This window comes from Melanotaenia boesemani, chromosome 12 (assembly GCF_017639745.1).
Source record: "Melanotaenia boesemani isolate fMelBoe1 chromosome 12, fMelBoe1.pri, whole genome shotgun sequence".
Taxonomy (NCBI): domain Eukaryota; kingdom Metazoa; phylum Chordata; class Actinopteri; order Atheriniformes; family Melanotaeniidae; genus Melanotaenia; species Melanotaenia boesemani.
Genome location: NC_055693.1, coordinates 8,175,452 through 8,191,515, shown reverse-complemented (window position 1 = coordinate 8,191,515; position 16,064 = coordinate 8,175,452). Strand labels below are relative to the sequence as shown.

Genomic DNA, 16,064 nt, shown 5'->3' with positions numbered 1-16,064 from the left:
ATCATCTGCATTAGTTAATCTGTACTGACTGTGGCTCCTCTGTGCATTGAAACTAGCTGATATGCAGTAAATAATTCCCTTTCTGTCTTGATTTTACATCTTATGCTCTCAATAATGAGAACTCAGCTGGCATTTGTTTTTGTTTTTTTATTCTTAAATATTGGCAGAGCTCAGAAATGGGAAGAATCTTAATTTTTATGTTCATATGTGCCTTTAAATCCACTTCTCAAAATACTGTACATATTTTATTTATAATGAACAATAATGATGAATAATAATTTGTGTAATGAATAATAATTAAAAAAACAATATAGTAACATCAACCTTACTGATGTTTATGCCTTAAACTAAGATTAAACTCAGACATCCTGCTAACCAATACGAAAAGGGAAGCCAAGTTTAAAAGCAAAAATTAAATGAATCTATTAAACATGAAATCACAATGATGCTGAGAAAATATCCATCTCATTCCTCTCTAACAAACAGAATTGGACTCGTTAATACTAAGTCAGTCACAGTGCAGGATAATAATTTAAACCATGTGTTGTTTCCTTTCCTTACAGAAGCTTCAACAGTGATTAACTGGACTCTTTAAACCAGTGTTTCTGAATCCTGGAACCTCTGGAGCCACTTTCCTGCAGATTTTTGAGGGTTCCCTGCTACAACACACCTGCTTCAAATGTCTGGACCTCCTCAACCGGTGGCTGTTGAGTTAGTAGCCTTTTAATGAGCCAGGCATGTGTGCTGAAGCAGAGAAACATCTACGACTTGAATTTCAGTGGATCCCAGGCACATGCACTGAGAGACCCCACCCCAGACAAGGAACACAAATCTTATATAAAATCTTTCAAGATAACACTGCCCCCCAGTGTTCAAAAACTGTTAACAGTTAATTGACACGCCAACAGAAAGCACCGTGCATACAACCCAGGGTCACTCATGATGAACTGACCACCTCTTTCCCATTTTTTTTTCCATTAACTGTCTCTCTTTCTACTAAAGTTTGTGTCTTTTCCCTCCTGTAACTTCTTGCAGGTATCTGTGACTGTGAGGATGTGTGCTCTGATCTTTCTCTTTAAAGTTTAACAATCATATCACGGCTGTGCCTCATCTACCTCTGTAAAATGGTGCCATGATAACCTTCTTTAACCCAATATCACAAAATTGATGCAAATCACGGAAGACTTCAGGAAAACAGTGATAGAACAAAAGGACGTCCAACTTGTGACAGATAAGTATTCACTTAATGCAGAAGCTTTACTTTTTTGAAAGGCCTCTGGAAATATTTTATTTGACTTCTATCGGACTATTAAGGTTTTATTATTTTCACAAATATGCAGATTAAATCTGTTGTTTGTGCAAGACAAAAAAAGTCTAAACTGCATTAGAATTACAGGAGTTCAGTTAAAAAGCTTAGAAGTCAAACAGTCTGTCTGGTGTCCTTCAGGGTAACATCCTTATAAGCCTACACACACCTGAGGAAAACAAATAATTATTCAAATTCTTTTATTCTCTGCTTATTAGACTGTTAAAGCCTGTTACATACTGCAAGAAAAGCGAGAACTTTGTCCTTGTTCTCAAGGCCGCAAGAAAAAAAAGAAAAAAAGTCTGATTCGGTCCGGTCCGACCATTATTACATTACAGGTATTTAGCAGACGCTTTTATCCAAAGCGACTTACAGTGGTTAGGCATTTGCGCATTTCCTGGAAGGTGCTGATGTTTGTCTCCTGGGAGATCCAAACTCTGGTCTCCCGCATGGGAGAGAGATGCTCTGCCAACTGAGCTATCCAGCCAACCAATCACACAATACTTCTTGGACCCCTATGAGAATAAAGTTCTGCTTGGCAGATAAGATAAGATAAGATAAGATAAGATAAGATAAGATAAGATAAGATAAGATAAGATAAGATAAGATAAGATAAGATAAGATAAGATAAGATAAGATAAGATAAGATAAGATCTACAGCAGCAAAGCATCACAGAGATAAGAACAAAAAAACTGTACAGAACAAAAATGTGGAAGGACCTGCGGTATCTCTCCTTCACACACTGCGGATGAAGCAGTTTGTCACTGAAGGAGCTGCTCAACGTTGTTAAAAGGTCCTGCATGTGGTGGGACGTTTTCTCCACCATAGAAGAAGCTTAGCCATCATTCTCCTCTCCGTCACCAACTCCACCGGATCGAGAGGGCATCCCAGGACAGAGCTGGCCTTCTTAACCAGTTTGTTCAGTCTCTTCCTGTCAGCAGTCTGCTGCCCCAGAAAACCACACTATAATAGATGGCTGATGCCACCACAGTGTCACAAAAAGGATCTCAGATGTGTGGAGAACAAGCTGCAAGATGTCCCCAATCGCGCATTGAGAATAAAATGATGTCATTCTGTTTTTGTAGCCTCAGGAACAAGAAAAAAAGGTTCTCGCTTCTCGTTGAGTGTCTAACAGGCTTAAAGCTGACACGTGTCTTCATGTGTCTTTACTGTTTTCTGATGCTGTTGCCAGACTTTCTCCAGTGCAACCTGCTGGCTCCAGATGCTGATCTGCTTTCACTGACAAGTTGCTGCTCAGATGTGCCAATATATTTGTTATCTCATATCCATCTGTTTTGTAAGTGGGAGAACTAGAAATGCCACTTCAGGTTAAATAAGTTCCTCATCAGTCGGGGTTTTGTTGGAATGATCTCCTTGGCTAATGGGATATTTATTTGTTTTGTTATTTTTTCCTCTCCACTGTCAAAAATTTTCTTCAAGGGAATTGCTGGGTTTGGTACATTAATAATAAAACTAACTGAATACAATCATGATGAAGTATGAGAATCTTGTAATGCATAAAAAGTGTAATTTAATTTATTCAGAAGAGGGTTTAGATTAGAAGATGTTTCTTTTTATTGTACTAACCCTTAAAAAACAAGAGAAAAAGAAAGAAATAAGAAAAACTGGATAGAAATTAGGAAAACTATTGTTTTCAGGTTGATAAATAGAAGATTAGGCTCTTATAGACCAGCTTAAAATCTTAAAAGAAGATTAATGACATGAACTGCACCTCTCCATCTGTTTGTGGTGCTTCTCCTCTCTGGCCTGAGCCTTCATCTGCTGCACCTCAATGGTATCTGGCTTCCTCCTCCTCATGTATAACTCATGGTTTCCCATACATAATGCCAGGATGCGCTTGTTGATCCGTAACCGAGGGGCATAAAACACAAAGTCCTGGAGGAAGAACAAGATGGATAGGTGGATTTGTGTATAAAATAAATAAATAAATAACAACACATCAGTTCATCAACACTCACTGGAGCTTTCTTGTCGATGGGCTTGATGACAAATTTCTTGTCATTGAAGGAAATGTTCCTGATCTCGCTCCACGGGAAGCCGATCTTTGGTGATAACCTGATGTGACAGCGATAAAGGTTTAACTGTACAGTATAGCTTTACTTTTCTGGGTGTCAATAAAAACCATGTGAGGACTATTTTTTTTAAACTTCTTTTTCTATCTGTGAGTAAAAACTTTGTTCACATGCAGCCTGTGTGAAAATAGTGCTTCTGCTTTGTTCATTCCCACCACTAGAGGGTGCCACTGTCAAATAAACACTTGTGAAAGCAACCCTGTTACCCAGCGATCGTGTCTCATTACAAAATCTAGCTCAGATAAAAACTTACAGTAAATCTGCTTTTACTCCATCTCTGTAATAGTGTAACAGCTGTGTGGAGACTCATCTTGACATAACCACGGGGTGAGTATTGTCATCACTAACAAACACTTCTGTTGTGGTTAGCTTTAATGTTGGTTTCTAGTTTCAGTTATGTGCTGATTAATTACATTAGCTTCTGTCCTCTTGATCCCACAAAAACAAAGCAGCAGCTATATGTGACTCCTCAAAAACAGACTGCATGTTCGTGATTTGTGAGTTGTTTACCAGAAAACTGATTTCTGTTCAGGCTTGTACTGTAATCGAAAACCACTGAACTAGACTAACTAGATCACAGTGTGTTACTGTGTGTGTGTGAGAGAGCTGGTTACTTGTCTTCGTGTTCATAAATGTTGAGCCCCAAGGCGTCGACCCCCAGCCACAGCTCTGTGCCCTTCTTGTTTTTAATTTCAAAATAGTTGACTCCGTACATCTCCAGGTCTTGAGCAATCTTCAGGTATTCCATCATAGCGTCCTCCCTTCACACAAAGACAAACAGTTAGGAAATGAGCTCAAGCCTCCGTGTCCCTGCAGGGTTTCTGTAGGAGCAAAAAACAAATTTGAAACCTCTGAAATGTCACTTAGTTATTGAAGCACATAGAGCCAAAACAAACAAACTAGGCCGTGCATCAGTAGTTGGTGGTATGCATGAGGTTAGACATGGCAGTAAGAAACAGAATAATGGTTGCTACACAGAAGCAAATACCAGAAGTTGCTTTGACAATGTAATGGGAAAAAAAATCAAACGTGTAGGAAGAATTTCTTTAACTGGGTGCAGTGTGATGAATCTATCTTGTTATTAAGCGCTGATCATGTTTACAGCAGGTCATTCATGAGTCAGCCATGTCAGTACACTGTTTTCTGTCTCATCATTATTGGCAACCGCTTAAAATAATTAAGAAACATAAAAGACTTTAGAGAATTGATCATTTATCAAATTTAGCTGCCTCTAATGTTTCCACACACTCACCTGAGCATGCTCCTGTGCTCCTCGTGCCAGGTTTGTATTCTGTCCTCCCACTGCTCCTTTGTCAACTTGTGCTGCTCCAGGACTCTGCAGGACAAAAATACAGGACAATATTTAGTCATGTGCACAATAAACATTATTTTCTTTGCTCTATATTAACATGGTAGTATGTTGGACCAATTCTGGGAATACAGATTAATTGTGAATACCACGCTAACACTGAACCCCCAACCAGACATGACCAAACTTGGGAGACTCAGGGACCAAGGATTTCCTCAGTTATCAATCACAAATATGTAGCTGATCTACCTCTGTGGTAGTAGGCGGTCTGATGCCAGGTATCCAGGCTTGTGAACATCTTTGTTGTAATCTCCATATTTGGCCTGGACAGCGTAGGACGCCAGCAGGACGGCTGTCTCTGGGGGACAGTAGTTCTCATCATTAAGAATGGCCTCTTTCACCTGCAGAAGACAAACAAACGATAAAGCAAAGATGATCAAGTTCAGTTCACCTTCCATTAATTCATTTCCTGGGTTACTATAAATCACCTGTAGTTCTACCTGCACATTGTGCTGGGAATATTTTTGTAAGGGTCAGATTAATAAACTAACTTTTAATGATGAATCTGCTTAAAATGCACTCAAAATGTTTTGTTTAAAAAAACCAAAAGCTTTCTTGCTGAGAGGTGACAGCAATCACGATCATGGAAAAACATGACATGTAATTTGCATTTACTAAGACAATATTTTGTTACCTCTGTTAAAAACGGAATTAATTTGTTTTTAGTCACTGACCTTTAAAAAGAAAGTATCCCAGTTTACTTTTACTAAATTCCCCTCTTTTAGTTCAGGAAACCATTCTTTCCATTTACAATAACTGTACAACAAACCTTTCCTATGTGGGAGGTGATCATCGTCTCTGCAATGAATCTATAATCATAATTGTACGTAGTCTGTATATGTGGCTATTTATCTTATGTATTGTATGTTTTGCACTTCTCTTGTATACATTGTGCTTATTGTTTTTTATTTATTTTTTTCACACTTTTCTTGTATGTTATCTGTTCTTTATTTCTTAAAGATCTGATTGTTGCTGTAACAAGAAAATTTCCCTCACGGGAATAATACCTACCTACCTACCTACCTGCCTATATACCTTTCTTAAACAACCTGGTGAGCATGCCGTTAAAGTGGACACTGTCAAGCAGAAAGTGTTTCAGGTCTAAAGACATCAGTCTACAAAGAGCTCCCGCCTGCTTTCAAAAGAATTTCAATGATGGAAAAAGTGCGTACAGAAATAGGTCAACTGGAATGCCATTTTTTGTTAACTGCCTTAAAGATCTCCTTCTGGACACCTGCTGACTGACCTAATGACCTTACATCGGATTAGCTGACGCACTCGGCCACACATGCTTGTTTGTCTACATGTGAGAGGCAGCATTCTGTTATGCATGTGTTCATACTGTAAAGGTTTTATAAAAGTGTATGGAGAGCTCACTTTGGCCAGTCCTCTTTCAGCTGATATTAGGAGGTGAAACATCATCTTTAGGGTAGCCATGATCACTCAAAATGCAAAATTATTCAGTGTACTTCCAGATCTTAGATTACACTCATTCATGGACATACAGAGATAAACAACAGGCATCAACAAGTCCTGCTCTTGGCAACAAACACTGTTACGCTTCACAGGAACAGTAGAGTAAGTGCAGCATACCACCATAACCACATTTTACCTGCATCACTTTAGTATGTTTGTATGTCTTCTGCATTTAATGAGCTGAACAAAGCTTTCAGCTTTTTTTTTATATTTCATGTCACTCCCACTATCTTCTATGGCTCCTTGTTTCTTTGAATCTTTACAATTATTGAGGAAGTTGATGTTGGGAAATCAGTGGGTTGACAAATGGTGGAATCACCCTTTAAAACCAGAAACGTTCCTCATGTTCATCTCATGTTAGTGTAGTGGTTCCCAAACTGGGGGCTGCTAGGCTAGATAAAACATACTTTTTGTACTGCTAGCAAAACATGGACAAATTTGTGAAAGTACCAATTGGCAAACAATGATGACATTTCAACAACAACAAAAAAAAAAGAGAAGAAAATATGACAAGACATATCTTGCCCTGGTCACGACCCTGTGATGGTCAGGTAATGAAGAGAGACAACTGTGTCATATTTCTCATAATAAACCTACTATGAAACCTAAGAAGTTACAACTCATAATCAGAAATAAACTACTCAACTGTCCTAAACAGCAGAGTTCTTTTACCTAAAGCAGCATCTGTCTCAGCACACGCTCTACATAAAGCAGGGTGCAGAGTTACACAGTCTAAAAAGCCTCACACTAAAGCAGAGGAACTAATAATTCCCTTTGCCACTGAAATGGCTTTACCTGAAGAAGCAAGTAGCAGCCAATTCATTAAAAATACCTGATAATTTCTTTGCTAAAACATATTTTGCAGCACATTTTTTCATACATTTCATTGTTAAGGGTTAGGGTGCATGTGGTAGTGGTGGTGATGGTGGGTGGGGGGGCTTGACATTATTGTTGTCGAAGGGGGCCCTCCAGAAAAAGTTTGGGAGCCGCCGTGTTAGTGTCTTCATGGTTGACCTAAACTAAAACAAAGGTGTGCTCAGTACCTGCAGGAAGAAGAGTTTCTGCGTGATCTCCTGGATGAGTTCCTCAGAAACATCCTCTGGAAAGAACTTTGCTCTGAACTTGAACTGAAGGGGATTTTCCTTCTTCACATCCTGCTGGGTCACCTGGAGGAAACATGGGGAACATTACATCTTCCACCCATCGCACTCCGCTCATACAAGTCTTTAACTCTGTGTGGGCAATGCTTATATGTATAGAAAGAAAAACTTTTATAGAACAGAGGGAGCTAATTTAGTGGATAGTTTTCATTTAAGTCACTTCCACTTTTTGATAAAAGCTTTTAGAAAATAAAGTTAAAGTAAGATTACACATGCAAGTGGACTTCAGGGTTTTCAAATGTGATGAAATAACTACAAAAAGCTCAGCAGGGTGTCTGTTTCCTGTCTTGATTTTAAACAGTTGAATAAACTAAAGACATGTGAGATAATATTTAATATTTAGAGTGGTAACATGGGTGTTTTCTTACCTTTTTGTTGAGTTTCAGCCATGTTATGTAGCCTTTGCTGTCTGTGTACTGTAGGCCAAAGAACCAGACCTCCCTCAGACCCACCGTCTTCACCACCTGAAACCAAAAAAACACGTTTTTTACTCTTTCCAGTTTGCAGGCACCAGCACAGATTTATTTACATAACATGCTTTACTTATTGCATGTTTTAAATTTGTAGATTTTTCCACATCGTTGTTTTCCTCCTCTCAAACACACCAGCTGCTTACTTCAACCACCACCCAGAGGGAATGTGGACACTCAAGATGCTAATGTGATTTATACAGATTATATGATACAATTCAAACCATCTAATTAACTCAGACTCAGGCATGGACTCAAAACAACTTAAATCATCTAAATATTAAACAATCATAAGCAAATACCAAATGCCTCCATAAGATACCGTTTTAGTGGTAGCTGTGCAGGCGATTACATTTGCGGTTACACATTCATTCCTACACACTCAGTGGGAATGCGGTATGAGTCATTCAAATGGTGAGCCCACCATGCTGATTTAGAGGAAAAGCTTCAGAATGTGGACAAATGACTGGAAAAGACTAAGAGAAACAAAGGAAAGATAGAAACATAAAAGGAAATTCAACCCAAGCTGCGTGGATCACTCTTTGCTTTCATATTGGACAAAACAAAAACAATACAGTGTCTAATTATCACTCAAAGTGTTCATGTTTTGAGGCAGGCTTTGCTTGGGTTTGTTTGATTAAAGCTGCTCTTCTGTCTAATTATGGTTACCCCCCTCTTTTTTAAGTGCATGTTTTGAGTGAGCTGTTTTTCAGTCTTTGAAATCCTTTCTTCATTCATGTTAATCTGGACTGCTTAAAATGAAACAACTATCAGCATCAGCTGAGGACTGGTTATTGCATGTTGCATCATCACAGGACTCCTTTTCTTGTAGTTTAACCTTGTCACACTTCAGTTAAATGATCACAGGGAGACTTGACTGTTTTTTATCTCTCAAGAGGATGTGAAGCACGATACAGAAATGTTGAGGCTGATCAGTTTCCCTCTGTGTTTAAGCAGTGTTCAATCTGTCAACCCATGATCCAAACATGAAAAACAGAAGAATTGCTTTATGTATGATGACAGCCAACAGGACCTACTGGGCTTTCGTGCTGGTAAAGGTCAAAATACGCTGTCTGCCTCTAAATTCAGTTCATATCATGTACAGCACAAATATTTGTATACATGCAGACTGAGTGAACTAACTTTACCGGCGTGCAAGTTAATCTCAAAGAAGATGAGAAGAAGAACAATATAGACGCTTGTTCAGAATCACCACACCTCTGCACTGTAGGCTGATTATCCACTACCTGCCTGGTCACTTTATAAAAAGGTACACCTTGCTAGTACCAAGTTGGACCCCATTTTGCCCTCTTAGAAATGCCTAATTTCTTCAGGGCATAGATTCAATAAGATCTAGGAAAGATTCTCCAGAGATTTTGGTCCATATTGACATGATAACGTCCCACAGCTGCTACATTCCATAATAAGAATCTCCCGTTCCACCACATCAATGCATCAAAAGCATTTACAAGGCAGGATGGATCCATGCTTTCATGTTGTTTATGCCAGATTCTGACCCGACCATCTCGATGTGGCAGCTAAAATCGAGACTCATCGGACCAGGCAACATTTTTCTAATTTTCTATTGTCCAATTTTGATAAGTCTGTGCAAACTCTTGCCTTAGCTTCTCGCTCTTGTCACCTGGTGTGGTCTTCTGCTGCTGCAGCCCATCTGCTTCAACAATGGACATGTTGTACTTTCTTTTTTCCACATCATTTGAGTTTCTGTAGCCTTGCTATTATCTGAAACTAGTCTGTCTATTCTCCTCTGACATCAACAAGGCGTTCTGGTTCAGATAACTGGATATTTTCTTTTTCAGACCCTTCTCCTGTGTGAATAAATTCCCAGTAGATCAGCAGTTTCTGAAATACTCAAACCAGCACATCCGATGTCAACATCCATGCCATGTTCACGTCACTTAAATCCCCTTTCTTCCGCATTCTAATGCTCAGCTTGAACTTCAACACATCTTCTTGACCATGTCTACATGACTAAATACATTCAGTTGCTGTCATGTCATTGGCTGATTAGCTATTTGTGCTACAAGCAATGGAACAATCGAACCAAAGTGGCCAGTAAGTAACGAAAGGTTAATCTGACTGAGTATGCATCAGTGCAGTTCAGCTCATTTAAATCACATCTTACAAGGTAAACCAGTAACTGGGTTGAACAACAGCTCGGTATTTAAGAAAACTTAAACACACAGAATACACAAACACCCGGACTCTAAAAACACACAGCAACACAACCATCCACTGGTTCATTCACCTATACAATGCAACATGTGGGCTGACTTTGCAAGATATTTGCCAATTGGTTGCTATGACAACAAACAGCAGGCTGTACCTCCAGACACATCTCTTTTTTTTTTAGGTAGTATATTTTTATGCTGCAGTCATCCCAGAGGTGCATTTTCATGTCCAGAAAAGCTATGGTTCAGTTTGTTTCTTCTTAATGTATAAATTATGTTTCCGGTGTTGCCGATGCGGTTCAGATCATCTGCAGGTTTCTGTGTGTGTGTGTGTGTGTGTCAGTTTTCTTTATTTTTCCATAAAGAAAGAAGTTGTCCACACATTGTTTCCAAAGGTTGGATCTACAGTGTGTTGGTGCTCAATAAAAAAAACTGCTCATACGAGTCCGCCTTCCTTTTGTCTGTATATTGTCCCTTTATATTTGAAATGTGTAGATTTTGCAACAAAACGTAACTGTCTAGATGTTTCATCACCTGTAAGGTTTGTGCGTTTTCTGGCTGTCCTGTCTTTCTGGAGTTGTTCATGTATGATGTGTAATGTAATGCTCTGTTTAACCAAGGATGGGTTTTATGAAATCAACTGAAGATTTTGATAAGTGACTGAACCTTCGCCGTCTACTATTTAGCACCGTGGGATGTCCTTTATATGTACTTTTAGTTTTCCCTAGATTCATCGTATGTTTTCATTTATTCATTTTGTTTTCTACTGGTGGTTTCAGAAGGGCTTTCAGCATCCTTTTCTTCGGTTGGGTCTTTCTCTAATATTTCATATGTGCTGCTGTGTCTTAACATTGTTTCTATCTGTTCTTCATATTTGTCTGTGTCCATGACAACTGTTGTCCACCCTTTGTTGGTATAATTGTGAATGTGTTGTCTCCTTTTTAAGAGAGTCTAATGCCTTTTCTTTCTCTTAAGTGATGTTACTCTTTGGTAATCTGGCTGTTGCAACTGTGTTGAATATCAGTTTTTTGTCCCTGATCCTGGACTTTCTTACATGCCGATTCTGGTGCTAGTATGTCTTCCTCGTGTGCTATTTTTCTTGGTGTGATGGCAAAATTTAAACCCTGTTCAGGGTTTTTTTTTTTGTTTGTTTTTTTTAACTGTGGGGGAGGGCTTTGCATTTTTTACCTTTATCCCACAAAAAACAAAGATAAATTCTGCCTCTACTTTCACTAATCTAAGTGTTTTACTGGCTTTACTTATTTCTATCAGCCATTAAATCCAACACCTCCAAGTTCAAAGTCAAACTGGAAGACAGCTGGAGCTAAAAAGTACAATCCAGGCCAAGAGGTCAGTGTGTGTCCCTGTTGTAGAGTAATTGTAGTTGGTCTCTGTGTTTACGTTACTCTGTGTGTGTGTATGTGCCAATGTGATGGGAGATTCCAGTATAAGAAGAATCACAAGCTACTAGCGTCTAATCATAAACTTGTATTACTGGTGAAGAGAAGATTAGATGCACAACTGGTTCTCGTTCTGGCACTGGCTCCATTCTCAAGTCCCTGAAATTCGGAACCCAGTTCGCCAGAACCCAGGCCAGGCTCACACCCGTATAACTAGAACCAAAATGGGGGGAACTTTACGCTGCAGAAGTTAACTTCAACATCTTGGACATTTTGTCCTGAACCTTGATGGTTAAGTCCTTAGGCTCCATTAACTTTCTCTAACTTTATTGAAACACAGGGTGCAATACAGCACTGTGAACATTGACAACCAATGTTGTAAAAGGGCTCTGGGATGATTGCATCTTTGGGTTGCATAAAAAGATGCGTTTAGGTTTTTCACATGAAATAGAAAAGGGGGCCATTTGCAGAGTCCGTTCACTTTGGGAGTCGTTTCAGAAGAGCAGCGGTTTCTGACTTCAACTGCGCCGGTTCTGTGTGGATAAAACGTCCGAACGATAAACATTTGTAACAGAATTTGTCCCATGTGAACAGCGCCTAAAAGGGTTGTTCTTCATTCATTATTTTCTGAAACATTTGGTCATCTTACAAAAGAACAGAAAAAGATTAATTTACACGGTCTCTTGACTATTTAAAAAAAAAGAAAAAGATAAAAGCAAACAAACCATATGCCCAACATGGAGGAGTTATCAAGCTCTAAAAGCATTATCTGGGTGTAAGTCTGGTTTTCAAAGCTTTAATTTCGGGCAATTTTGTTCCAACTGACAAATTTACACACATTTTTAAAGAGAAGTTTTGGTCAAACAAACAATTAGTTCTTTCTGGTGTCATGTAAAAGTTCTGAGTGTTAAATGACTAAACAAATTTATGAACAGCTGATTAGTTCCCTAATAGAAGCCCATATTTTCTGTGTTTGGCTGTGAACACAGAGCAGAAAGAAAGATACACAAAAATATGACATGAACACCAACACGTAACTAAGCTTTTAGACAGCAATGGTTTATGAATTATTTAGTAAACAGCCAAGACAAGAAGACAGCAAGAAAAAGCAGAATACAAAGCTTTCTCTCTTGTATTGTCTTCCTTCCTCTACGTCACTGAAACCTCAACAACCCCAATCAGTCTGACATGAAACAACACTGAAAGCTGTCCTTTTACTTCCCAGACAGTCTGTGTATACACACACACACACACACACACACAATCTAACCAACACTTCCAACCATCCGCTGTCTCCTGTAAGCTCCACTTTTAGACAAAGAAGGCTTTGTCTGCCATCTCTGCATATAATCTTACCAACCCAAAACCAGCCAAGCACCCACTGACACACACTCACAAACAAACACATAAACTATCATCATCCCTTTTCACTGGTAACAGACAAATAATCTGATTCTTCAGGATTCTTCATTCGCCAACCCAGACGTATCATTCTGCCTCTAGCCGTGTAACGAGATTCATTATTAAATTATTTCATAACCCCGTCAGCTGCAGAGGATGTGCTGGTCCTCACAGCCATGGTTCTTAAATCAATTGTATTGGGGAAAAAAAATATATTTGCATGTGCATCTTACCTGGTCAAAAAGCTGCTTGCCTGTTGTGTTCGGCTGGATGGCAAACTCCAGCTCAGCGTCCATGGTGGTGACGCGCACATTTATCTGCAAAGAAAGAAAGAAAAACTAAATGAACATTGCATGTTCAAACAGACTATGCTAACAGTGTTGTTTTGCTGGTCATTTTTCATTTAATTAAACCAAATAAATAAATAAAATACAATCTAGTGACTTTACATGTGAACCTACTAACTTGCAGTTACTTAAACTAATGTCAAGATCTCATTATTGACAGTCAGGAGATCAACAAGATGATTCTCTACAGATAATTGACATCCATATTAATAATGATCATCATAACTATTTTAATCTACAAACTTTATTTTTCTTATCCTCTTGTTTAAAAGTGACTTATATTTTCCACTAATCTAGAACCTAAAATTAGACTTATGTTCTACAAAGTTTAAACATACGAGCCCAGGTCAGGAAGGTTCATATCACAGAGCTAACGTCTGGAATAAAAGGCACAAAGCTTTAAGTTTCCTGCTCTGCTCTAAGGGTCAGATAAATAAATACTAACAAGGGCATTGTGCATAAAAACTCCACCAAGGACCGACCAAATCTCCCAAAAAACTAGAGCTATAAATTCACAAATCCTGCTCCAAATGAAACAATGACAATCGGTTTGAATCAGTTTGGTAACAGATGACCCAGAAACAAGAAAAAATTGCAGCTCCACACATAAAACAGTGTGAGTAAAGCAATTATGTGAAATAAGTTTCATTTACATGTAAAATAAGAGAAAATGGGTTAAAAACCTATTAATTAACCAACACCATCACTGATTAAACAGATGAAAAAGAAAGCCTGACTAGATTTAAAACATATTTTGTGGAAATGCATCTGAAAGTGCCCGAGAAAGTCCAAAACAAAACAACGAACATAAGCAACAAATCGGGAAATCTGTGTCTCTGTGATGTTGCCTGTGGGACGCTTTACGCCATCTTTGAATGTGTGTGTCCTTCTGTCAGGCTTCTATAAATATTCTTTCTGAATAACAAACAAACACATGGACACACAAACACACACACAGTCTGTGTTGCAGTGTCCATGTATGGCGCAGCATGTTTACATCATCTCTCTACCTTCAAGCTGCAAAGAAAAGTTACCTCCACTTCACTAATGAAGGAAACTGCAGAGGAAGATTTCACTTCCTGATAGCCGTTGATGTTTTTCCATCGCTGTCAGTAACTAATGCTGGGCTCACACCAAACGATTTTCACGGTTGCAGACTATAAACGGAAGTCTTTAGGAAATCTTAGGAGTTTTACTGGAGTCACAACGTGCTCCCATCATCTCGGTCATTAGGTTTAAGCTGGTAATCTGCACTGTTTAACGTCAATCTTTCCCTAGTCTTGGATCTGCAACAATATCAAACATGTTTGATATTATCGCAAGTCACAATGACGAAACACGATCAACAACAAAAAGATGAGCTCTGACAAAAGCAGAAACAGGAAAACCGACAGAACACCGGCAAAAACGGACAAAAAAAAAAAAGACAAACAAGAAGCGGTGATGAAACGTTGTAGGTGGACCGTCCAAAAGAGGAGATGGTTATTAAGAAGTAAACGTCTGCTGTGGATCATTTATGTGTTACAGTATCATGATCTTACAAATGAGAGAAAAATAGAAACTCATTCATCCCTCCAGATTCTGATGAGTCGGTGTAACACCTGGTGGAGATGCAAAGCCACACTTAACCCCTTACGATGCAGATGTACTGGTCCCAGTACATGACTACTAATCAACAACATTGCGGCCATGTGTGCAAGCCCCTCCGTCATGAATGCCCACAATATAGACATCAAATGAAAGCTCAAAGTCTTTCCGATGATATAAACCATTTTGACACGCAACAACCACAGCGCTAACACTAAACCCTTTTTTACAGAAAAGCAGAAAGTTTAAATGTTGACTTTCCTGAACTTTGAGGGCTCTCTATAGTTCAAATATCAATATTTCCCATCAACATTGGTCTCATTCTGTCCGTACAAGTTAGGCGAGGACAAAAAAAATATTTTTTCTGTGTGTTCTAAAGTGTATAACTTTTTATCAGTAATACTTAGTGATTCTGATTGCTGTGGGTGAAACTAGAGAGTGTTACTTTACAAAGAGCCCAAGCCTGTACTTACAATCCAGAGGGTTCAATAACAGCAGTAATTCTAATTTGGAGAGGTCATATTACAGGCGTTTTTGCCAAAATGGCCCCGCTTGATACAGGGTTAATAATGATGATGTGTAATTCCCTCCTGGAGGGAAATTCTCCCCTTGTTTGCTTTGCTGTGGGCAGACCAGCTCTGTTCCATATCAACTGTCCAACATATCACAAAAAAATGCTAAAAGAATCTAATTGTAATCTTGTAAATAGTGATTCACAGTCTTTGTCAAATCTCAGTCTGAGACTAGGCTGAGACGTAAAACTCTAAACATTTGTCTTTAGATGTGAGCTGGTGTTGTTTTTAGAGTCTTTTGCAAATCTTTTAAAAGTCTTCTGGTGTAAGCCCAGCATAAGACGTAAACACGAGTTTCTGGGTAAGGTTTGTTATAGGCTATGGGCATCCTATAACACATGCATGTTTATATCAAACAGTCTATTCTCTACAACATCACTAAATTTGGATCTCACAGGTTTGTGGGTGCAGAAGTATATTAAACTATCACATACAGGTGCAGAGCGTTATATAGATATATATATATATATATATATATATATATATATATATATATATATATATATATATATATATATATATATACAGTATATCGCAAGTCAAACCATCATCATGTTATTCAATGTCTTCCTAAAGTTGTGCAGCCTTAATACATAGGGAAATGGTTATGTGTAAGCCAACATTACCACTACAAAATCCTAAACTGAAGTTTTGTTTACTGGATTTCTGTTTCACATAGCTTTACTTTTG

The 16,064-nt window shown here is 38.6% G+C and overlaps 1 protein-coding gene across 1 annotated transcript in view; it reads right to left on the bottom strand.

The window, feature by feature from the left end:
• LOC121650033 (radixin) overlaps positions 1-16,064 on the bottom strand; it is a 42,111-nt gene that overhangs the window by 3,680 nt on the left and 22,367 nt on the right. The window contains exons 3-10 of the mRNA XM_042001288.1: positions 13,102-13,185; positions 7,774-7,869; positions 7,289-7,411; positions 4,959-5,110; positions 4,653-4,736; positions 4,015-4,161; positions 3,287-3,383; positions 3,040-3,203 (exon numbers count right to left, since the gene is read on the bottom strand). Of these exons, the coding sequence (XP_041857222.1) occupies positions 3,040-3,203; positions 3,287-3,383; positions 4,015-4,161; positions 4,653-4,736; positions 4,959-5,110; positions 7,289-7,411; positions 7,774-7,869; positions 13,102-13,185 (947 nt within the window). The remainder of the gene's footprint in view (positions 1-3,039; positions 3,204-3,286; positions 3,384-4,014; positions 4,162-4,652; positions 4,737-4,958; positions 5,111-7,288; positions 7,412-7,773; positions 7,870-13,101; positions 13,186-16,064) is intronic.